General features: G+C 37.7%; 2 protein-coding genes across 2 annotated transcripts in view; one reads left to right on the top strand and one right to left on the bottom strand.

Annotated features, from left to right (window-relative positions):
- On the top strand, positions 1-15461 carry LOC778720 (Wnt signaling ligand). Its single transcript, NM_001078326.1, is given in 7 exon segments — positions 1-135; positions 2732-2827; positions 2974-3110; positions 4940-5080; positions 5485-5624; positions 13712-13982; positions 14263-15461. Coding segments are annotated over 7 exon segments (1533 nt in total). The 5' UTR covers positions 1-31; the 3' UTR covers positions 14907-15461.
- The window catches only part of LOC100177828 (UPF0577 protein KIAA1324-like), a 14290-nt gene continuing 4650 nt past the window's right edge, over positions 15375-25014 (bottom strand). Inside the window, exons 9-21 of the mRNA XM_026836954.1 lie at positions 23461-23588; positions 23152-23331; positions 22699-22830; positions 22070-22169; positions 21829-22013; positions 21287-21409; positions 20329-20455; positions 19776-19914; positions 19042-19155; positions 18544-18670; positions 18057-18238; positions 17446-17605; positions 15375-17393 (exon numbers count right to left, since the gene is read on the bottom strand). Of these exons, the coding sequence (XP_026692755.1) occupies positions 17337-17393; positions 17446-17605; positions 18057-18238; positions 18544-18670; positions 19042-19155; positions 19776-19914; positions 20329-20455; positions 21287-21409; positions 21829-22013; positions 22070-22169; positions 22699-22830; positions 23152-23331; positions 23461-23588 (1754 nt within the window). The 3' untranslated portion in view covers positions 15375-17336. The remainder of the gene's footprint in view (positions 17394-17445; positions 17606-18056; positions 18239-18543; positions 18671-19041; positions 19156-19775; positions 19915-20328; positions 20456-21286; positions 21410-21828; positions 22014-22069; positions 22170-22698; positions 22831-23151; positions 23332-23460; positions 23589-25014) is intronic.

Genomic DNA, 25014 nt, shown 5'->3' on the forward strand with positions numbered 1-25014 from the left:
GAAATCTTCCTACAGAAAGCCCTAACTGTCAATGGAGCTACCCTTATATCGTTATGTTACCGCAATGCCACATCACCTCAGTCTGTTAGTTATCGTCTTTCTAGATATCTGCACCACGTCCGGCAATTCCTGGTTGTAAGTACAACATTCTACATCCCAGAATCGCGCGTTATCTCGTGTAGTTTTATCGGAATAGCGTTTGTATCACTCGCTACGTTAACGAACATGGTTTATAACTTGCAACACATGCGAAGGCTTAAAAGCTGCTTAAAGCGGCTGAGTGCAACTTAATTGGCCAACCGCTTAACGCCCCGATTATCCCGTGGGCTTGTTTCTTTTTAAGCTTAACTAAGCCGCAGATAGGTTAAGATAACTAGTGGCCTATCCTTCTTAATCCGAAACCAAAACGACTGGCGAAATGTTGATTTTAGTCTTATTCTATACCTTCAAATTTTGTCCGTACAGAAATACGCGTTTTTTTACAAAAAAACGTAAATAAAATCCCTATAATGGGGTCACTTTGTTCTTTGCTAACGGTGAAGCGCCAAAGTTGGAACAGTTCCTTGGTCGTCAAACGTCAGTTACATTCGATGATTACGTCGATGGCCCCCGATCAAAACATTACTTGGGCGGGGCTGTCTCGTCGCTGGCGCGATTGTTTGGGGGCAACGTTCATGCTAACTGGCCAGGAAGTAGTATCATTGTTGGTCGATTCGCCAATGAAAATAAAAGGCCCGAAACTGGCCGCGATTCCTAAGTTCCAATGACGATTTGGGGTAAGCTCGATAGTTTGTACGGCGGCGCCACCTTAACGTGATACTGGGGTACTAATTTTAGAGTTCGACAAACAGATACAGTAGCAAAGGATATTACATTTAATAACCGTTAAGCCGACAGAGTGGTCGTGTCCGTAACGACTGCGCAATTGTCAGGCAGACTGAAACAGAAAAAGTGCCCGCGCGGTCGTATTCAGATGCATTCTCTTGTCAACGCGTTTACGCGCGCGTATTATGACTTTGACCCATATACAACAAAAGTTCCCCAGCTAAGTACATAACTACCATTAGACGGGCCGTGTCGGGGTATCGAGTTTCGAGGGTCAAGTAAACCCGTTCATAGCGTTACTATCTATCCACTGCATACCGTTCAAAATGATAGCAATAGCTTGCACTTTATGGTAATCGTTCTGCAGCCTCGAGGGTCTAGTTATCAAAATAGGCCTTACGTCACTGCCGGTGTAGTACGGAAAAAATTGCGGCAAAAACTGTCAAACTATTCAAAACGTTCGTGAGAAATAATATTAATGATTACAACTGTCGTTTTGAATCCTTCGATTCGCGGTGACGCATTTCGTAAGTGCAGTAATTAGACTTACTGACTGTCAAAAGTGGCTGCTTCTTAGCACCCTCACCTAGTTATAGGAATCAATATTTTGTCGGCGGCCGTATTCATGCTATCTCACAAACGTCGGTATGAGTTGAACAAACAGGATATGAAATACCGACGGTCATCGTTTAGCCATCACTTAACCACTCGTTGCGTCACATAGGCTTTTGTTTGTTTATTGTGATGTGGAAATGATACATAGCGACCTGGTGAGCAAATTTCACACCTAAAAGTGCCGCACGCCTACAAAGCGTCGTCTCGGCCGCAATTATGCGCTTATTCGCCGCAGAATTGAAAACAGTGTTCCTGATGTTGGCACATTTCTAGCGATTTTGTTCAACGTTTTGAGATCTGGTAACACTATGAGTTGTTTAGCAGTGTGAGTCAGATTAACGGTTACCTATAACGTCTATGTGAAAACTTATAAAAAATACGTCACCGCTTCTATCGCCACTTTGTCACAGGTGTGTATAAGTCACACAGCGCTTTAAACATCACATGAAATTTCCTTACGTACATATTGGTACAACTGAAGAAAAGTTGGATTTTCTTAACTATTTGCCACCGTTGTTGTGCAGTACAGCACCCTTTTTCGAAAAAAAATGCCTTAAAATTTGTTTACAGAATATTGTTCAACAAAAACATTTATTTTACAAAACATTTTTCGATAAACTTTCAGACGATTTTTTTTTACAAAGTATGTGCAAGAAAACGTAAACTATAATGCACACCAGGCCTGATACGTGCGGTAGCTATAGCGCATAGGTGAATAAAGAACCTTATGTGTTTGGTAACGACCTGATCTTCGTAGGGTGAGAGTCTTACCCCCCGTGAATAAAATCGTTTTCAAAATGATGGCGATTATGTAATTTTAGTATCTCATTTCGATTCTCGACTGTACATCTATTGTGTGTTACATCGATGGTTTTCAGCGTAAGATAGGATCTGTAACTTATTGGCGAAATAGGAAAAAAACCCAGTCCTGTTTAAAACTTCGTATTTGCCGTAGAGTGACTAGATCGCAGTACAAATATGTAAGAACGAAAATCGGCGGAATCTTTCTTTCAGTTCGTGCAGAAAAGCTGTTTAATCTTGGTAAACCAGTCAGGGCATTGAAGTTTGTGTTTGCATACGTCTTGTTTGCAAAAGAGCAAACAACGCAGCGCCGTGGGTACCGTTGGCTACGATAAAGCGTAATGCGTGGGCGAAATTTATAGGAATATTTCTTTGAAACTTAATCAAAATCATTCCCAAAATCAAAATTACTTATACCATATTAAAAAAAAACTTTAACTTTCGTATATTGTTGTTTAGTTTTGTTTTAATTAAAGTAATTTTTGTACAGATTCTTTGGTAAACTTCACGCCTCATCCACCAGCAGTATTGAACAAATTTGTCTACAAATGCCACTTGAACCAGAGCAAAAGCAATATTGCAAAAAGTAAGTCAAAATTAAACCTATTTAGTTTATTCCAAATATTCTCAAAAAAAATAATAAAACTCAACCTTGAAAAAATACTATACTTAGGTGCCTCGGAATTCATGGCAAAAATGCACAATTTTATTAAATAATCATATTTTTTTTAGCCACACGAAAATAATGGAGCGCATACGGGACGGAACCGAAATGGCGATGAAAGAATGTCAATACCAGTTCAGAAACGAACGCTGGAACTGTAGCAGTGCTGACGAGAGTCAGGGCTTCGGAAAAGTTCTAAAACGCGGTGAGTATTTGACCCTAATGCCCTTAATTGTAGTGGCCTTCGAGGGTATAGGGACATCGTAATATCGCGTCAAAAGAGCGTAACGTCCCAAACCGTCCTGAAAAGCGTTCCACGTACCAGAAGTGGCTTGGAAGTGGATATTTCTCGAGCTACGGTCATACGCGCAAGCCCAGTTTACTGGCGCGTCTAAAACAACTAAAATCGGCTCGGGTTTCGTTCAAAACAAACCTACCATATATTAACATGTAGCGATACTGGCAATATAGCGACGCTAGAGGAAGTGCACCGGTCACGTTATCACTTTTTTGATCGGTTTCAACCGACCACCACCTGCTCCAATGTACTACATTTTATGCCTCGATAACTGCCAACAAAACAATAACTGAAGAAAGGAAGTAAAACATATGAATTATCGCAATTAGTTTTACTTGAACGTTTGCAGCGTTCCTTTTCCCTCATAAAATTAAATTAAAACCCTTTTTAAGAAAAAAGCATATTTACGAAAAAAAAACTGCGCGTAGCGTGTTTTTTCCAATATTGTAAATTCGCTGCAGTTATTACAGCAAAACACTATAACGAATGTTGCCTTTTTAAATCAACGCTTATTTACCTTTAAACTTGTCTGAGCAATCTCGAAACGGATGTGTTAACCTTGTTCTAATCAGTGTTACACGGTTTGCCTAAAACAGCCCCGTCCTACCCATTGCTACACGTGTTGTGCAGCACTGATGTGCCAGCAGGCCTAGTGTAGGCAATCAAAAAGATTAAAGCGTTCGTTTATATAAGACGGAAATATAGGCGCTACTTAAAATAGATTTCTCATAAACGGACATGCTATTGCTTGTTTAAAGTCAATGGACATTTGTAAAACATCCTTTGTCGTACATAAGTACACATATTATTCGGTGCAATAATAAACATGCGTATATATATATACGTCTAAAGTATAACAGAGTTGTTTTTATTTTTATGTATAGTAGGGTTGGAAAGACGGGACCCCTTTAATATCAAAATATCCCGATTTTGTATTAAACAATTAACAACGGTTTATGGTAGTCGTAATGATACGGTTTTATACTTCTAATTCTCGAACGTTCTTTGTTTACTACCAAATGAGACGAGAAAACAGAACGAAAAGGTGTCCCATCTACCCCACTCTACTATATTACTCACAATTTGGCAAATCGTTAGTGTAGCGATTGTCGTTAGTTATTAAAATTGCATTATACTATTAGTGTAGCGCCCACCGGGCTTTGGACGTACGTTTGAAATCATATGTATTTTCAGCTCACTTTTCTAATCCGTCAACGACCCAATTCTACTCTGTACAACCGCACTCGACTAATGTATGTGATATACTTTGCTCCGCACAAGTACCTTTGACAGCTATTAATAGGAGGCATAATCACGGCCTTTGTTTTCGCTTCACTTGGATAAAGTGCCAAAAACCGCTCTCACAAATTTGCCAATTTTTGACGACATTTTGATTGGTTAGAGTTGTAACACGTCGTAGTTTGGACTTTGTTTTTGATGGGTGTCGTGGATTCGAACGCAAATTATCAATACTCGCTATCATATAATTTCCGTACAAATAAAAGATCATATTTATGTGTTTTTTGTTTTAATTTGTTGTCGTATTTTTTATTTGAAACTTAGCACGGATTTCGTTTTGGTTTTAATATATGTCGTGCATTTAAACGCAAATTACTAATACTCGCTATCCTAAAATGTTCGTACAACCATAGGCCATTTTTTGTATTTTTTGTTCTAATTTTTTGTCGCTTTTTTTTATTTAAAACTTAACTTTTGAATTTTGTTTCTCCAAAAAGGTACGAGGGAGGCTGCTTTCGTTGGAGCAATTACTTCAGCTGCCGTGGCGCATGAGGTAACGAGGGCTTGCAGTCGTGGGGAGCTGACAGAATGTTCGTGTGACGGTCAAAAACGAATGGGGTCGTACAGAGACCATAGGGGTAGGTTATTTAGTAGTTTTGTAAAATGGGGTAATATGGGGCATGTTTTAGTCTATTTTTGTCCAACTTGGTAGTTATCAAGGATTATTTACAGAATCATATACACTCTGGCCTAAGTTCTAGATCCCTCCGTATGTGTTACTGTGGGACCCCAACCATATAGAATAGTAGGGTATAGGGGCTGATGGGACACCTTCATCACATAATATTCAAATATTCTGATCGTTTTTTAAACATTAACAACGGTCTATGAGGTTCGTGAAGATTTGGTTTTATAATTCGTTGAATGTTCTTTAGGAAAATGGACTTAAAAGGTGTCCCATCTTTCCTCACCTTACTCTATATAAAAAACCGATCGCACTTTTTTTGCCTTAAACATTTTCAAATGATTTTTTCATATATAGGCAGATTTGAATGGGCTGGCTGCAGCGATGATGTGCAATTCGGAATGAGCGTGGCGAAAATCTTTGTCAACACGAAAGATAACGCTTTACATGATGCAAGAGCTATCATGAACGTTCATAATAACCGAGCAGGCAGAAAGGTAATTTTACTTTAGTTTTTTTACTGTTCAAACTTTTTTACTTTTTAGTTCTATTAATTTACGTTTTTAAAGTATTTTTTTTTTACTTTAAACTTGTAATAGTCAGAGAGTATTTTGATTCATGCGAGTAGATAGGCATTGTTTATTTTTAAGAGAATATATTATTGTAGAACGAGAGACTACATGTACAGGATTATTACTGTTTTTGTTCCATATGGGTAAAATTCTCAGGCAAGGTACGCCAGTAGGGGACCTGAAATTTACATCGCAGTTAGCCGACTCAATGGTATTACTGTAGTAGGGTGTGGGGAGACGGGACGCCTTTAGCACATGATATCCGAATATCCAGATCGTGTTTAAAACAATTAACAATTGTCTAGGGAGTCGCGGGGGTATACGGTTTTATAAAAAACTTTGAATGTTCTTTTGGAGTAATGGGACAAGAAAAGAGAATGAAAAGGTGTCCCATTTTCCCCACCCTACCATATACTAATTAACCAATCCCCCAAAATTACTAGAGTAATTATATAGCCACATCTAAAAGAACAATCAATACACACTGAACAAGTTAATTAGAAAATAGGTTTAGCACAAGTTTTGAATGGTGTCGGACTTTTTTACGAAAATTTCAGTGGCGAGCGACGGTCTAGTAATTTCGAAAAATTGACTATTGCTCAAATGTTTACCCATTTTTTGTTCATTACGCCTGTTAATATATATCAGTCGGTTTCTTTGTGTTATGTGATGATTGCCCTTTAGTTATGACTGATAGTTGTAGACGCTGTAAAATTTACCGGCGTTGCTGCTAACGACAAGCAACGTTATTATATTTACTGTGTGGAGGTAAAAAATGATTGATTTTCCGTTTGAGGTAATTTTAATTCGACGCGTGTGGTTACGTAATAGTCCAAGGTGGGATTATAACGCTTAGTTTAAATTCTCAAGGATACAGTAGTCGCTTAGGCGTGTACGCGGCTTGTTAAAACACAATGATATTTTATTGGCCCATATATCCGCCAAAAGAGTTGAAAACGTCGGCATGATTTTGTAATTAGACCACGTATGACTGTTATTATACATGTACAAATATTTGATTCGTCTGCCAAGTGAATTAGGTCAAATATTCATGCTATAGTGAATTTGTCTGTCGCTTTTGATCCAAGTGTACGAGATGTCAGTGACATATGAACGTAAACCGCATTAGGCTTTCGCACCCCATAAAGTCAAACACTACATGGCCAGTATACGTACATAATCTTACAGCATTAAAAGCATAACATTTTTAAGTTTTACAAAAACAGAAAGAAATCATAAAAAAATGCCATGGTACAACTGTTTTTAAAATAAAATTTTGTTACCCATTACAGCATATGTATAACTAAATAACATGCAACACCCGCGCGTTATTTTATAGTACACAGTAAAAGTTCACAAACGGTGGAATGTCCCTATGTTTAACCGGAACGAAAGAGCGCATCTTATATTTGCTGTCCAAACACGCCATTGCTTGACCAGAAACGTCGTCTGGGATTGTTTCGTAAAGGTAGCAAGTACTAAGCAGCCTTAAACGCCGAAGATTTATCGCCGCCTTCGCTTGAAATAACATCGTAAATCACGCGCACGTTGGCGGCGGTAGGAGCGCCTTGTTCCCGCCGACGATTCATGTGGCGTCGATGCTGACGGCAAACATCTTAAACTGAAAATCGATCACAAACAATTTGCTGCCAATTTGGGGAATTTACAAAAACGATATAGATTTTTGAGGTGTTTTAAATTGTCTTCGGTACGCTAATGTATGTCTAAGAGTCCTAATTATTGGCCACCGTAAAACGGAAGTTATATAGTACTGCGGGAGAAAATGGGACACTTCTACCACATAATATCCGAATACCTTGCTCGTGTTTTAAACAATTAAAAAGAGTCTATGGGAGTCGTCAGGATAAAGTTTTATAATTCTTTGAAAATTCTTTGTTTATTGCTAAATGGGACGAGAAAATCGATTGAAAAGGTGTCCCCTCTTCCCCCACCCTATGCTATATCCTTTACGGTCGCTGTTAGTTTACATCCCTTTCACACAGCCGCCACCGTTACTTAAATCAACACAGACGGTTAACAGAACGGGTGTTTTGGTAGCATACGCCCGCTTGATGTTAGGTTATTGCGGCAGCAAATAGACTTCCGTGTAATGACTTTATGTATGACATATTATACGGTTCAAAAGGTCGTTATTTATTTATGTTAGGGTAGTAAATTACGGCCTTTGGCAGCTTCAATGCCATACTCGCTGCGTTGAACTTTAATCTGGACAATTTCCGACTTGCTGAGTTCGCAATTTTCAACGACAAGAAATAAAACTTAGCATCATTGACCGAAATGCGTTTTTTGACTAAAAGCATAAATATAAAAATAATTTTACTAATTGAAAAATATTCGATTTTTAACGAGTCATACTTCTGCATATTTTAAAAAATATAAACGCATGCTATGGTTTTGCTCTCACAAGAAATAGGAAAGTGGCGTCCGGAACGACAGTTATTGGCTGACCTCCAAAGCACAGGAACTCGTACCAGTGCTTAAAATCGACGGACAACGGTTTTCAGGTGCCCGCCTCATTGCGTTGGGGCACTTGGGGCCATCGCTTACATAAGATACATTTCAATCGCCGTTTCATCAGGCGCCCTTGAAGTTGGTTGTTTCGTCAACAAATTAACGTGTTACCGAGCCCGGGAGACCCGAACGTTTTCCGCGGGGGGTCTAAGAACTTCTAAACAGCGTTTACACGCGAGTGAGGAGCGTTAACTGCTACCTGAATTTTCAAAGTGTCACACAGGCCGTTTTGCGTGTCTTTTTATGGGCGTGTGCTGCTGTTGGTTTAAAAAGGTCGCGCAAAAGTGTCACTAAAGGGTGCAGCAAAATAGTACTTGGTCCAAAAACTGCTCGGTAATTGCCCGTTGTCGAAAACGTACGCAGCTAAATACCATCGTGTTATCACTTATAGCTCACCCTGACCTGGCTGTTGAGGGTTGGTTTTAGCCAACCAAACTCCCGAAAGCTTCCGCGATCGGTATGACCCGATGCTGCGCCGGTAAGTGCTTCTGGCAACAAGGTGCCGCGTCTGTTTTCGCCACATGACAGTCAGTTATGGGCGCAACGGTGGCTTGGTGCAATTACGACGGAACTAAATACCGTAAACGGTTTCGATTTTTCCGCAACTTGGATTTCAGACATTTCGCCGAGTTGATTTTCGCGGTATGTCTGCCAAGCATGCAAAACAAGCACCACCTAAGTGACGATATGTGGCTATTTTTATCCAAAAAAATGCGACAAAGAATTTCTCAAAAAACGGCATATTTTTTGACCGGGCAGACGAAACTTTCTTATGAACCTGTTAAAACATATATTACGAATTGGCCAAAATACACTTTGTTTTTATGTATCATTTTGCGTTTAAATATGTATGATGATTATTTTAAATACCAGCGTTTTAGTTTAGGTATATTCCTATAATGGTATCTGTATGCTTTTCACGCTTCAGTGTCTGTGTTCGGACGTAACTATGCACAGATTTTGTCCAAGTCAAGCGCTGTGTACCGTAGAAGAAATGAAATACATAAACAAATAAAATAGTTAGCCCTTGAAAGACAAGACCTCCATATATAGCAGGTTGCGGGCAAGGGGGGCAGACTGCTGCCGAAAAACGACACCCGAACCGGAACAGCCGCCTGCACAGTTGCAAATCACGCGCTTTTAGTCTCCACTATGTTTATTTCGGCAATACTGATATTTGTATCTATTTTTCCGCTCCACAATTCGTTTGTGTGGATTTTCGGAAGCCTTTATGGTTGCAGACGTCAGCTTAGCTGTATTCTGATACTCCCTGCGCCTGTCACATTCGGACAGCCCCCTCATGGACTATTAAAACCGACACTGTGCATAGTATCGGTCAAATCGCTCACGTTTCAGGCCTACAATCTATTAGCGGTTTGTCAATGTCAAACTTCGACAATTAGTAGCAGAGTTAGTGTGTACGGAGCTTAGGGTGAATTTTCAGGGCGCTGAACCGCATCGACTTTCGCTGCGCACGTGGAAGAAATGTCGGTTCACATGCCGGCCTAAAGAGCTGAAATATAGCGACGTATTTTTGAACATTACGTTATCTGAAACCAGGCCGAAACCTGCACAGCACTCTAGGCACCCGCGAGCAGGATTTTGGCAGAGCTGAAGCGGTTGCGTGCATTAATAGCTAAATTCGCAGAGCATACACGACGACTGCTTTACATAACTGCATGTTTGCTACACCGCGAGCGTCTTCCGAGTTATTTTGTTATTTTTAAGTCATGTTTGTGGCTTGACGGTTGAACAACATCTTATGACCCGTTTAGTGCTTTCGCCATGTTTTTTTTGGGTGCGGCTGTCGAATAAACCGCGGGCATTGGGGTGCTGATTTAAGCTTGTAAGTGTGTGGATACTAAACTACAAACATTACATCACATTTGGAATCTATTCAATTGGGTAAAGGGGAAAGTGGTCTGCTAACTCCAACTGAAAACGAATAAAGCGAAAAGCGACGGCCCTTGTTTTCCTTTTGATTGAAATCGGACAGTTTCGATTAAGGCGACGCACACAGTTCTCATTGTGGTTGTGGGCTGGCGCACCTGGCTGGAATTTACTTTCTCCGGCAAAATAATGACGTGGCGTCTCTTGATGTTGAATTGGCAAGATTGAATCTTACATTTGAAGTGGCTGCGTAATGACAGCATAACTAATAGCGTCTTCACATATACGTAACCACGCCTGCAAATGCAATTTCCGTGTCCTTGAATTCGCGGGGTGGATTTGGAACGAAAATAAATGTTGCGGCTTCCCGCTCCCGTCAAATGTTTGCCGACTTAAAACCGAACTGATGCGCAATTGTGGCGACTGACCGCGTTCCGCAGCCGTTAGGCCGCGCCGAACTGCGGCGGGTGGTAGTGGTAGGATCTCGATTCGGATCTCCACTTTACCCGATGCCGGCAATTACGCTAATGGATCCGTATATTGGTTTAGTGCAAAAGTTCTCACGAAAATTTTACGACTTTTTAATTTCGCTTTGAATGCGCCTAATTTGCGCCGTCGGCGTTGCGCTACGACGAGATAATCTCTGCACCAAAGCGGCCGACTGAATTCGATCTTTATCACTGTTTGCTGTAAAGAGCATAGCGGTAGCAAATTGAGTGCATTATCTCGCTTTACAGTAAAGCTCAACGCGACGCGGGAGGTGTGGGTTAGCGGTCCGCGCATATGGTACATAGCGATCTATGCGTTATTGAATCGTCACCCTGGTTCCTTTGAACTGGCTACAGAATCTGCTGCCACCTGCCCGAGATGCCATGACGGTGTCGCCTTATGGGAAAACAAACACGAAATCGCTTGCGAACAAAAGCACTGAGACACGACAGAAATTTAGCCTGCGCACCGTAGCAGCTTGAACTTAAATTTCGTCACAGATACACCACGTTTCAGCAGTCGCGTCACCCGACTAGGATTAGACTTGAGCTGGTCGTGCTAAAAATTCCAAACCTCTGTAATCCTCAACAAGCGCGTAATCTAGTTCTAATCCGCCGCTTTGTAACAGTGTCAAAAAGTTCAGGCGTCGATTAGAACGACTGATGTTTTCCGAGCCACACAAGCAGTCGCGGTACACACCCAGCGATCAAAGTTTAAGGTACTGTAAACACCAAACACCCGGAGACCTATAATCGCTCTGACTTAAAGTGACGGGTCTAATTCCACCTTTCACGTGTAGAACACGAATCGTCAATTTGGTATGAAAATAAACTACGATCCTTCGTTTTGATATATATGCACTTCAAAGGGGACAAACGTGTATTGCATTTTTTGCATAGGACACCACAAGGGTCTAGTTACGCGTGTCGTGCCCGCTAAATACCGCTTGTCAAATTCGATCCCTAAACACGTAGCTATTTTTACGCCTCTGGCACCTGTATGAGACTTTGGGGATTACCGAATAGTCTACTTCCTATAGCCCGGTTTTGATCCGACGGTTTAAAACCTTAAAGCGCTTTCTAGTCGGATTTCGACCTTCGAACAGATCTGTCGTTGTGGTAAATTCAATACGGCTTTGATTTGCCGATTGTCGTTGTACATTTGGGCGTGTTGAGCATTCATGTCAGAGCGTGTCAGACAAATCCGTCACGTCATTCCTATGGTTAGCATCTCTCGTTAAAAAATCCGGATGGTGAAATCTATTTTTGCCACAAGTTTCCAAAGGGTTGGAATGAATGGAATTCAACTATAAGTTCCATCGGAGACACACAAAGTACATTGCGACATTATTTACCAACGTATGTATACGCCTATCACAATATTTCAACCGGAAAAAATAATACGCGTTTTTCGCGTGTAAAGGAATATAAAGTGTTCAAAAACGACCTAAATCGAGCTAGGACTTTTGAAATTTGATAATAATGGCGCTTATTTTAGAGTGATTTTAAAAGATTTAGCGAAATTCGTTTATTTACGTTTGTCACGTTTGCTTTTTTCTCAGAGGAGAAAATCTCCTTCGCAATATGACGTCACTAGGCAGTTAAACATTCCCCGAATTCACTTTCATTGTTCGTTAGCAATTTTTTGAAAAACGAGTTTAATTACTTGACAGCCGTAACATCAAAGTCGATAAAGGACCGTCTGGACGACAACGCCTCGATGTTAAACAGTAAATCGCTCTACATATAGGCAGCACGGTTAGCCACATCTGTCTGACCTTATCTATACCGAAATATGCATTGTACACCTACTATTAATGGGTTTAAATGCCAAAACGGGTATTGTTATATTATTTAGTTTACCATATCGCGGTCCTTTTTATTTTAAGCCATAGTTCTATAAATAGCTACTTTGAAGCGGTTGTACCAATTTCTACGGATAATCGTTATGTACTCTAAACATATTATTTATCGGTTATATATGATGCTCAAAAGTATTTGAGCTATATAATCATCATATATATATATATATATAGTTCAATAATACCGGAAAAGGCTAAGAACACACGCAACATAGTCTGTACCTAAACTACGACACAGTATAGGCAAACACACCACAGAAGAATCAAAATCCATTTCCATAATAACCTTCGTTTCTTCTACACGGGTGGCCCGGGCTTCGGTCCGGGTGGCGAAACGACTTTTCGAACATGCCGAAAAAACTCGTGAATCCTAGCAAGCGGGCTAGCTTTGCGGCGGCTTAATTTGCTGTCACAACATGGTGCATTAAGTTGGATAATGCTAGCACAAAGCCACACCAAACAAAACTACACCACGCCGCCCAGATTTTATTTATATACATAGCAGCTTTATTTAAGAAACGTCGTTTACTTAAGTTTAGGAAACAGTTTAATACAATATCGTTACTTAACCAACGTGTAACTTATTTCAAGGAAATTCATTATGTTCGCAAATTTTGTATCAGCTTAAATTACATATGTACTGTAACGAATCTTCGTTCAATTAACAAACTTATTTAACAAAGTCCTCATTCAAATATAACCCATCATTAAACACACAATAATATGAACTAAGAGACACATTTAGACAGCATAACTACGGTAGAACTAAAACAGTAACGTTAAACTACATAACTAACTGCTGCACAAGGAGTAGAACTAAAACACTGAACCGTAAACTCATAACTAACTCTTGCATAAGGAGTAGAACTAAAACACTTAAAAACGGCAAGCTACAGCACACGAGAAAATAACCAATTACAAGGAATGCGTTAACACGCGCGGCGCCGAAAACACGTTACTAATAATTAGGCAAGTACTAGAATAAAGGAATGCGAGAACAGAACTAGGGGTCAAAACAAAGAATCCAGCATAACAGAACACGGAATAAACAATACGATTATGCAAGCACGTTAATCGCCACAGTACTTTAACCAAAATACATTAAAAATCAAATGTTACCATTGTAAAACTCAACCCTTTCGTTTTTAGTAACAGTTGGACAAACTATGGTTTGGAGGAATATGTTGCGCGCTGCGCCTCTTACCGGCGGAATATTTACACAATATTTTACCTATTACAGACAGTCAAAAGCTTCATGAAACGGTTTTGTAAATGCCATGGAGCGACTGACACTTGCCCGCTACGAACGTGCTGGGATGCACTGGACTCGTTTCGACTTTCAGGCAACCAATTAAAGCGGAAATATGACGGTGCTTCGAGGGTGACTGTCAAACAGGGCTCTCGAAAAATGACTCTACATACGACAGTCAGCAGCCATAAGTCACCCACCAAGCGAGACTTGGTGTATTTGGAAGACTCACCAAACTACTGTGTGCGCAACGAGGCAACTGGTAAGGTATTTAGTATATGCGTGTTTCGTTTCAGCATACTTTTTTATTAGGTGTAATATTTTAAACAGGTTGGGAGGGGATGGGACATTTTTTTCTAATATTTTCTTCTCCCATTTGGTAGTAAACAAAGAACATTCAAAGAATTATAAAACTGTAACCTCGCGGCTCCCAGCAGGCCGTTGTTAATGATTTGAAACACGATTAGGAAATTTGAATATTACGTGCTAATGGTGTCCCATCTTACCCCACAGTAGTATATTGATTTTATATTTTTTCATAGGTTCTCTCGGCACCAGCGGTAGAGAGTGTAATTTAAGTTCAAAGGGGATTGACGGTTGCTCTCTTTTATGCTGTGGTAGAGGCCATGACACGTCAAGCGTAACAAGAACGAGAATAAACTGCGCATGCGTCTTCCATTGGTGCTGTGAGGTGCGCTGTACAAACTGTACCAACACTTATGACATTTACACCTGCAAACCGGAGCCAATGCAAGAAGATCCGACGCAGCAAACTATAAGCTCGACGACTACAGACGTCTCGTCGGCGGCTCCGACCCGCAACTCTGGGACGACTTTGAGTACTTCTACCAAAGGACGAAAGTCCGGAAGACGGAGGAACAAAAAGACTCGGAGAAGAAAGGGGCGGAGGAAGGGAAGAAGAGGACGGAAACAGAAGAACACGACGGGCCCTGTCAGGGCTAAAAGGAACATTCCTGAACACGAAGAAGACGACGTTGATATTGACGTGATGGACTTAAATGAAGAAGTAGAAGATTTTAGATTAGATTTTGACGAAGATTCATTGGAAAAGTACCGGGGCGGTACGTGGGATAAAAATGAGTCGAGAGAATTGTACTGGTTTTCCAAATGGTGGGTGACTATGCAACGGTTTCTATATCACGACAGAAGCGCTGTGACCGGTTAAAAACGCCCTAGCAGCTTCTGGTAAAATAGAAAGGGTTGCTTACTCTTACAGTTAGAAAGGTACAAGAGAAAAACGAACGAGGCGCTTGGAAATCGAACGCATGGGCTACGATGGAGAGCACGACTCATTTCAGGTGCTTGGATACAGTTCCCGTGAAATTAATGCCCCTTTGGCTTACATGTTCCAGTGGAGACAACTTTTTTGCTTTTTACTCGCTTGCTTTTTTAATAATTTATTTACGAGCTAAATATTATTTCTTATACAGCTTGCGCTGAGCCTGGCTGCTGCTGCGCGAGCTAAACTACTTTTTACGATTTCTTTTCCTAATGCGAACGTCTCAAAAAATCTTTTAAAATTTTCTGTAAAAGTCATTTTTAAACAATCGTGTTTTTTTTACAGTGGCAAGTACACAATCATGTAATACGTTTCGAATTTAAAACTCTCTGTTATCACATATATATATATAAGTATGGAGCCGCTAAGTATTTTTATTTAAAAAGATTATGAAATGTTACGTGCGCATTTTCGAATCAATATACAAAAACCTAAAAACAATCGTTATAACATGGGGTGTTCTGTTTCATTATACATCGAGCCCAAATGAGTACAACTGACAATTAGAATAACCTATAAGTGACCACTGGGCAGGAGAAATTTCCGTTAAGTGTCTTGCCAGAAGACATATACGCCCTCAATGGTAGCAACGTTGGGTTTCGAACCCAAATCTTCTGGTCTACAGTCGAGTGCCAAACTATTTTGCCAGAGAGGCAGCAACCCTATGCAGAGTTAATAAGAACAACACGTTGTTTTCATATATTCCTTTAACACCAAACGCCTACTGCACACAAACGAACATTGCTTAAAACGAAAAAAAGTATACAAAAAATCGAAAACGGAACGATTCGGATTTTTAGTCATGATTTAAAAGGTTAAAAAATATTAAAATTCGGAATGGGATTTTTGGAGTGCAACTGTAAAGATAAAAACAGGTTTGGATGTTAGCAATGATATACAGGTATAATACACACGGACAAGACACACGACTAACGGAGCAGGTTTGACAAGTTATTAGTTTAAAAAACGTAAAAAAATTAACTTTTGAAGAATGACTGAATTGTCGTCTAACGTAACAAGGTTTCTGACTTTTGCAGAGCAGATTTTTTTTAAGGTTATTTTGTGGAGCTTTGATTTCATTTTAGGATAGAAGAAAAATGGGTGGCTTTACAAAAAAACTTAAAAATTCCGCAAAGTTAGTACATTATGTGGAATTAGCGATTTTTAGATTGAAAATGTTTTATTACAGAAAGGTGGGGTAAGATGAATTTCTTTAGCACATTTTATCTTAAGCAGATTTTTATTATTACAGTTATATATTTCTGAATATATTCTTCGTTTACTACCAAATGAGATGATAAAAAATGAACCATCTTACCCCAACCAAATATACAAAGTTTTTCGATATGGCACGAGTTAGTAAATTGAAGACAGATAATTTCAAGTTTTGGAATGACTGTGCAAAAAAAGCATTTGAAGACTGCATGGTTAAGTATAGGGTGCTGTGGGGGAAGTAGGACACCATTATTACATAATATATAAATATCCTAATTGTATTTTAAACTATGGTCTATGGAAGTCATGAAGATATGGTTAATAACTGTTTGAATTTTCTTTGATTACCACCACATGGGGCAAAAAAAACAGAATAAAATATGTCCCATCTTTCCCCACCCTAATATACATGTATATTATAGACTATATTTACAAAACGGGTATATAGGGTAAAATGCAGGGCCACTTGTGTTATTCGGACGGTATAATACAATCTCAAAGTGTTTGATAATGAAGCTTAATGTGTGCAAAGCTATCAGTAACTGCATGTAGATATTCGGAAAAAAAAGTAATTCGGATTTTTGCACCAGCGGAAAAAATTGCACTTTAGGATTATTGTAAAAACTGGTTGTGAATTGGATAGAATGTAGGAATGTATATGTGAACATTGAAGATTAGGTTTTTGAAGATTTTTAGTTAAAATAAGTAGTGGTGTAAGCAGTCAGTAAAAATTGATTGAAGAAATTGTATAGATTGGTAAAAAAATGGAGTAAATTGGATCTTTAAACCTATTTAACCCAGGGAGCATTTATTTTTTGGATGTGGCATGAATTTTGCTTGATTTATACCAGCTAGGGGCAAGAGTGGTTGAAATTTACAGCAGAAAAATGAATTAAAATTTCGGAAAATGCCTATAGTACAGTAATGGGTGTATGTTCAGTGGGAATTTTTGGATATGTGTTTTGTCAGACAGTGGTTAGGAAATGTAGCTACAGTACTATATATATGGTTACAAATTATAAAATGGGTTAAAAATGCTTGCACCGTGAAAAAACTTATTTTTTTTAAGTTTTGGGTCGAAAATGCATCAGGGGTCAACGGTCACACACCAGTGGTTACGGGTTGAAGGGTCACGCTTTCGTAGTCGTTCATATTGGTCTGTAGATAAAAGTTTGTAACAAATTTGACTTTTTTTTGCATAAAAACTTACCTTTCCAAAGAGTCTTGCTTTCTTTTTCTGGAAAACCACTTCGTCGCTTTGGTCATCAAAATCTGACTCACTGTCGGATAATGCGCAACTATCCGCTGTTGGTAATTCCCCATTCTTGCCACTTGCGTCCATTACTAAGCGGTGGTACTTATATTCTAACCTAGGAAAGGTACAAATATGCTGGAAACTTAATCTTAGTACTAAGTATGTATATACCACAGAATCGCAATTTTTGTATTTTTTTCCAAATTTGGGTATCTTTGGTATTACGTAAATGTTGCGGAAATTGTGAATATTTAAAAACTTTAAAAAATATAAGATACTAGGTACTGGGTTAGAGCAATGTCCGATAAATGTTGTGTATACGCCTTTTAGTAGTGTCGAGAATCGAACCCGGTATCCTTTGATTACGATACAAATGTCGGACAAAGTAATTAACCTAAATATATATTGAATCTACAAGAAGTGTGATGGTATATTCCATTATTACATCAAAAATTTTCAAATTAAAAATTGACAGTCCAGGCCATAGTTTAATAAACACGCATTGTTAGAATAGACAATTAACAGTCACAGCCCTTCTACACAAAAATCTAAAAAAAATCCCTCACTTTTTGCTTTTCTTCCATAAACAACATACAGCAGTGCACATGAGAGTTAGAAGAGCAATTCCTGCTATAATTCCAATCTCCACGAAGAAGAGGATGTCCTGACAGTCTTCCACCTTGGATGCGGGAAGAGGAACCCCTCCTCTGCATCTGCGTGGGTAAGTCTTCCACAAAAATTTGGTGGTCTGCGAAAAATTATTAATTATATTAAATAAAAGAATAATACTACAAAAAAATCAATAATACTACAAAAAAATAATTTATTATCAGTAAAAAATCATAGTTGCGAAACCTGGTGTGGCAGGGTGGGCAGGCCTACCCTGGATTTCCTGCATTGTTATGTTCAGGAAATAACTGTATATATAATCCAATAAGTTCGAATTCTATATATGTATCAATGTATGGTACTACACACATATTTGTACAGAAAAAGATAGGACTATATCTAAAAAAATACCTTTGTTTATTTAAGTTAAAATATTTAACTTACAAGTTTTCCATGGGAGCACCCTCCTGCTACTTCCTCGTAATCATCCTCTACACAAAGAGGACACGCCAATGGAGTCCTCCATAAAAAGTAAAAATCACATCCATTGCAAGTACCATCAGGACATTGTCTGTGAATTTTTTTTTACTAAATTTTGCTGGAACTAACACAATTGTGCAAACTACACAAAAAAAACAAAAAAGAAACAGCTTTCGGTCACAAAAAAAACAGACAAATTCAGCAACAAAATATAAAAAAACGGCATAAGCTATATAAATAAGACAGCTGTGCTGTAACGACTCTAACGACTGCTGTTACCCGGCCACGTAAGAATAAAAAAGTGATTGAATTCCTGTTTTTATATTTTTTCTAATTTATTCATATAAAAGTAACTCGAAAGCTGGCATGAGGCGTATAACACAAAAGACCCATGTTATAACGACTGTCGTTATTCGGCCACAATAAAGCAAGTTTTATCCAATTAATGTAAAATTAACTCACGGCTGCATATTCACGATTCCATTTTCATCAGCAATAGTTGGATCACATCTCATATGAATGTAACTATGACGACCATGAGGACACTCATTTGTGTGATCATGAGCATCATTGTGACTGTAAATTGAAAAAAAAAATTTGGGGGGGAATTTTTCTACAAAAGTGCAAGTTTTTAGAAAACAGTGGCAGAAATCTAAAAAGTTTTTATATTTTTTAACCAGTAGTGCAACAAAATGTTTTAAATGTGAAAGTTGAAAAAAACAATAAAAAAGGTATAATGACTATTGTAAAAACTATTTCTGGCAACTGTTCTTAATTAAGGTCAGATACTTTTGTCTTACGATTTACTGATTTAGTAGTAAACAGAGAATATTTACTACATTAGAACTATATAAATGCTAGAATTAAAGGAACGTTTCCTCACGACTCATTAAAAGCATTGTTAATTGTTAAAAACAACTAGGAAACATGGGGTATAATGTGATAACTGTATCCCATCTTACCCCATAGTACTATATAGTGGGGTGGGGGAAGATAGGACAACGTTTTATCTTTTTTCCCGCCCCCTTTTGGTAGTAAACAAAGAACAGTCAAAGAATTATAAGACCTCATAGACCGTTGTTAATTGTTTAAAATATAATCAGGATATTTAGATCTTATGTGCTAAAAGTGTCCGGTCTTCCCCCACAGTAACATACTGTATTATAGGAAAAGTAGATTAGTTAGACAAGCCTTACAGCATGTGGTAAACTACATCAGGTAAGTCTGTAGTCTCATCTTTTGGGAACGGTGGTTTAGTTTCATTGACTTTCTGTGTTACTTCGGAAAGGGCAGTGGAAAATAACGTGGGCTGAGAATGAACAGTAACATGGTCTTCTGTGGAAATATGGTAACAGTTTAATACAGCTATATATTTAATACTTCTATTCGAATCTTTGTGAGTGAGGACCTACTTGAATTTGAATGAATGCGTTATCCTTGTGAGGCCGGAAAAATGACAGTGGTTATAACACAGGTGTTCTGTTTCATACACGGTATGCCAGTTTAAGAATTACCACGTATGGAACTTTGTGGGTAATTGTTCTGTTTTTTAAAAAAACATTATACGGCTGATAATTTAGAAAACCCATTAGTGACTACTGGGTTGAAGAAATTGTCGTCAAGTGTCTTGCCAAAGGACACAGATTCCCACAATGGTAGCAGAGAGGAGCCTTGAACCCACAACCTCAGAATTAGAGGTACGCAAACCACCAAAAACTTTATAAAAACAAATAAGCAGAAATAACTCACGTTGGTTGCCATACATGATGACAGCAGTTGATCTACACACCATCCCCATTACACTGTCACTTGGTTTTTCACTTGAAAACTGGTTTGCTGCTGTTATATTATCAATGCATTCTGCAGAACCTACGCCCTGAGTAGAAAAAAATATTTCTTTTAAATTAAAATTTTTATTTAAAAAAAAAATTTAACTTTTTTATTTCTGTTTAAGAGTGTCTTGGTCACTAGTTTTACATTGGAGTAAAAAAAACAACACTTTTTTGAACTTTTATTTTGTCCCACCCCCCAAAAAAATCTTTAAACTATTTTAAAATTAAATTATTAAATAGTAGGTTGGAGAAAGATGGGACACCTTTTCACCTTATTTGCTTGCCTTATTTGGTGGTAATCAAAGAACATTCAAAGATTATAAAACTTATCCTGACAACACCCACAGACCGTTGTTAATTTTTTAAAACCCGATCAGAATATTTAAATATTGTATGCTAAAGGTGTCCCATCTTCCCCCACCCTACTACACTATATATATGGGAAGTAATGTTTATTTTGAAAGTGTTTTAAATTTCCCTATCCAAATTGCATATGATAATTATCATTCAAATTGTAGAAGTTCAACACATTCCCACACTGTAGAGCCAAACACAAGGGGCAAAAAGGTCCAATTAACGCAATTCAAACTACAGTAAACAAGGTTATTTATAGAAAATACTCAAGTAATTGGCAAAACGATTTGAACCTACACTTTCTTTAAATATGGCTATACAATTATTGGAGAAACATTGAACAAAATTTGGTCTACCAAATGTTGGCCCAATGTGCTAACAAATTTAGTCCAAAATCGCTCACAAAGGGCTACAAAATATGAGCCTTGAACCCGTAACCTCTAGTTTAAAGGCATGCGCGCTAAAAATTGTGGAACGGGGCAAGACAAATAGCAAAACTTGAATTCGAATAGTAAAATTACCTGATTTCCACACAGACTGAAGTTATAAACATGGTTGTATTTTCGCCCCGAACTTGTGAAACTTGGAACAGTGACAGCAGTATAGGTTCTTGGGAGGCCAGTGAAGTTGTATTGACGGTTTGTCTGAAAATTTAATATTTTTCAATCTTTTATTTCATATTATTTTCTATCAATTTTAATTTTTTTAATTTATGCCATTTTCTATGAATTTTTAATTAAAAAAATAAGTAATATAAAAAAAGTTGTCATTTAAGATATAGTAGGGTGGGGAAAGATATTAAAACCGGTCAATGAGAGTTGTGAGAATATAGCTCTATTACTATTGTTCATAGCTTAGTGGTAAGAGCACTTTTAACCGAATAATACTCGGTTCAAAGCTCAATGCCGCTACCATCGATGAAATATGCGTATTTGATCAAGACACTTTGTAATAAAATTATCCTGATATAAAATTTGAAAATATGGACATGAGATATTGCATGAAATAAAACATATATATGTAATAAATTATAACTTATTGAGGTAATGTGATAACAACTTACAGTTGGAGAATTAAAATAGCAATCATTGGTGCAATATGTATGTTGCATATTTGTCTTTGTACCAACACCACAAGGCTCACAACCGGTTTTATCCAGTTTTAGCCTGTTGTTACCACTACAGGCCACACACTGCTTTGTGGTTGGGTCTATGAAACTCCCTTTGGGGCAGGGAATGCATTTGTCGCCTAAAAGCAAAACTAAGTGTCAGGTATTGATTCATGGAGGAGGAAATGTCATTTACCTCCTGATTGTCCCACCGCACACTGTGTACAGCTGTCCGCTGAGCTACCGACAGTGTTTGTGACGTTGACAAGGAAAACACGAGCAGTGTCCGTTGGGTTCTGAGTGAAAAACATGGATAAATATAAAAGTGCATAAACACAGGTTTTCTAGTTAATTTTTTAATTAGGTGCATGAAACATGTTTTCTTGGTCAGTTTTAAACAGGTGCACAAAACACAGATTTTTGGTCAGTTTTTATGATTTAATTATGCAAATGTTTACATCTAAACTACTTTTTATGAAGTGTGTTAAAAATTAAAGACAGATATGGAAACATTAATAACACTACATACAGATACACAACCCTATATTTATAATACTGCATTACTTCTGCTACCATGCATAATGTAAACAAACTTTTTGCAGCTCACCTGGTATAAAAAAGGTGTATTTCCGACATTTTGTCTGCCATTTGGCAAGACTTCATCATGGAAATAATATACTTTATACTCACTTTTTTAGAAATACACTTGTTTTTTTATACCAGCTAAGCCGCAAAAATTTTGTTTACATTATGCCTGGTAGCGGAAGTAGCGCAATATTATGAATAAAATTAAAAAAAGAATATTCATATTTTTATAATATTTACCCCTTTGCTTTTTTGAAAGGCCCATGTAAATGAGACATCTTTCTCATTGCTGGTGATTGAATATGTATATGTTTGCTTGAGTTGTTCATTTCTCCAACTTTCGACAACATTTGTTCCAACATTTCGTATGTCCTGTCAATGCATTGAGGAAATATACCGTGTTTAAGTTGTTTATCCTAACGTGGTGAAAAATTGGTTATAACATGGATGTTCTGTTTCCTACACCTTGTGTCCGCTGATGTGACTGATAATTTGGACAACCTATTAGTAATATGACGACTGGGTAGGAGCAATTGCTTTGTGTCCGGATCAAGGACCTATAGGCCACAACGGTAGAAGCAACGAGCTTTGAACCCACAACCTCTGGGTTAGAGGCAGGCGCGCTAACCACTATCACATGCTACCACATATAATAATGTAACAAAATAAGACTAAGCCAACCAGCAAAAGTACCTTCATAAAATAGAGCTGGCATTCTCCGTCACAGTCCAGTTGGAAAGCAAAAGTAATTCGACCAAACTCTTTTTCATTCAATTTCTCAATAAACCCATGCAGTGACATCACTAAAATAAGATAAGCTTCACCAGAGTCAATGGATACCGTCCTAACTTCATCTCCAGCTGCTTCCCAACCCTGTAAGTGAAAACGTAACAAACAAAAATTGACAAAAGCGCAAAGATGGGTAAAACAAACAGTTGTTAAAACATGCCTATTGATAAAAAAAGAAGGAAATAATATGTTTTAAGAAAAGAAAAAACATACCCTTTTCTGGCTGCAATCTAACTTTGAGAGCCCTATACATGAAGTCTTCATATTTGCAGGTAGTTGTTGCCACCATAAGTTAAAGAATCCATAGTGTGGTTTGGTGCTGGCAGGACACGCGTGGCACTCTATAAAGAGCGTAATTTTTTTGAATCATATGGAAAATTGATTTTAAACTGTACTGTTGTAATTGACAAAAGGCGAATTTTTTTTTTAATATTGTTTTTAAGCAATTTATTTCCAAAAAATTTTTTTTTAGATATTTATGTATATTTAACTTGTTGGCTAAACAAGTAACAATATGGCCCATGAAACAGGGACATTGACAAAAATTTGGATTTTGAGCAGGATTTAATTAAGAATGAAAAAAAATAATGTTCTTGTAAGAAAACAACTTTGAACTTTTGTACTTTAGAATAATTTTGTACTTTAAAACAATCTCAAAGTATACCGATTATACATAAAAAGATAAGACCAAAGTCCAAGACAGTATATTATATTGGTCTTGCCAGGTAAGACATACAAGACCAGTTGTAAATCAACATTATATTACCAATCCAGCAAACAGCGTTTATTGTTCTACACCATGTACTTAAAACTGGGTGAACATTTACTTAGCAGGGTATATGAGCCAGTGTGTTAAATGTAACCTAATACAGTTTTGGATCGACTCTATTTTAGGCACTGTTTTTGTAGCTTTACCAAATTCGCAAGCCACTGAATGAGTATTGTCAATTGAATTGAATAATTCTATATAATATAATCCAGTTTGTTAGCAATGGTTTACACAATGTCTAGCTACATTGCTGTAATACTGCCATACTGGTATACTATATATATATAAATACATATTTACAAATTTTAAATTGTTTGTTTTTTTACATTTTAACTTTTAAATTCAGAATTTAATAAGAATATTAATTACAAACAAAAACAACAAAAAAATTCCAATTTTAAATTCGTGGTATATATATCAAGTGGAAAAACCCAGTCAGTGTAAAACACTTGGTAGCAGAAATAGGCCCCGTGATTCACTATATCAGCATTTGTAGCAAATCAAGCAGAACAAGATGGATTTAAAAACGTGACTGGAACGTTTTATTAGTATGGCGTAACAAAGTCTCAAGTGCTTAGTAACGAACGGTATTTACCACAACTTCCCAAACTTTTTGTTCACAAACATTTTTATTTCTTAAAATTTCATGACTTTTTATGGTTTACAGTATAGCCTAATATATGCAATACTTGGTGTAAATTGGTATAGTCTCAACGAATCCTGAATTTTCTTACACGATTCCAAGTTTGAAAAGCCCTGGCCTACACTGTGTTCTGTGCACATCCAAAAAAATAAATTTAAAAAACTTCAAAATTTTAAATTAAAGCAAATGATTTAGTGTTGGATTTTTCAGAGGTATAAAAGTTAAACATATGTCTGTTAGGCAAAATAGAAGAACAAACAAGGTATATTACTCTGCCATGCTATGAATAACAAATCTATTTAGATTAAAAAAACAACACTTTTTCCATGAAACAAAACATTTCACATCCATGCCA

This window comes from Ciona intestinalis, chromosome 12 (assembly GCF_000224145.3).
Source record: "Ciona intestinalis chromosome 12, KH, whole genome shotgun sequence".
Taxonomy (NCBI): domain Eukaryota; kingdom Metazoa; phylum Chordata; class Ascidiacea; order Phlebobranchia; family Cionidae; genus Ciona; species Ciona intestinalis.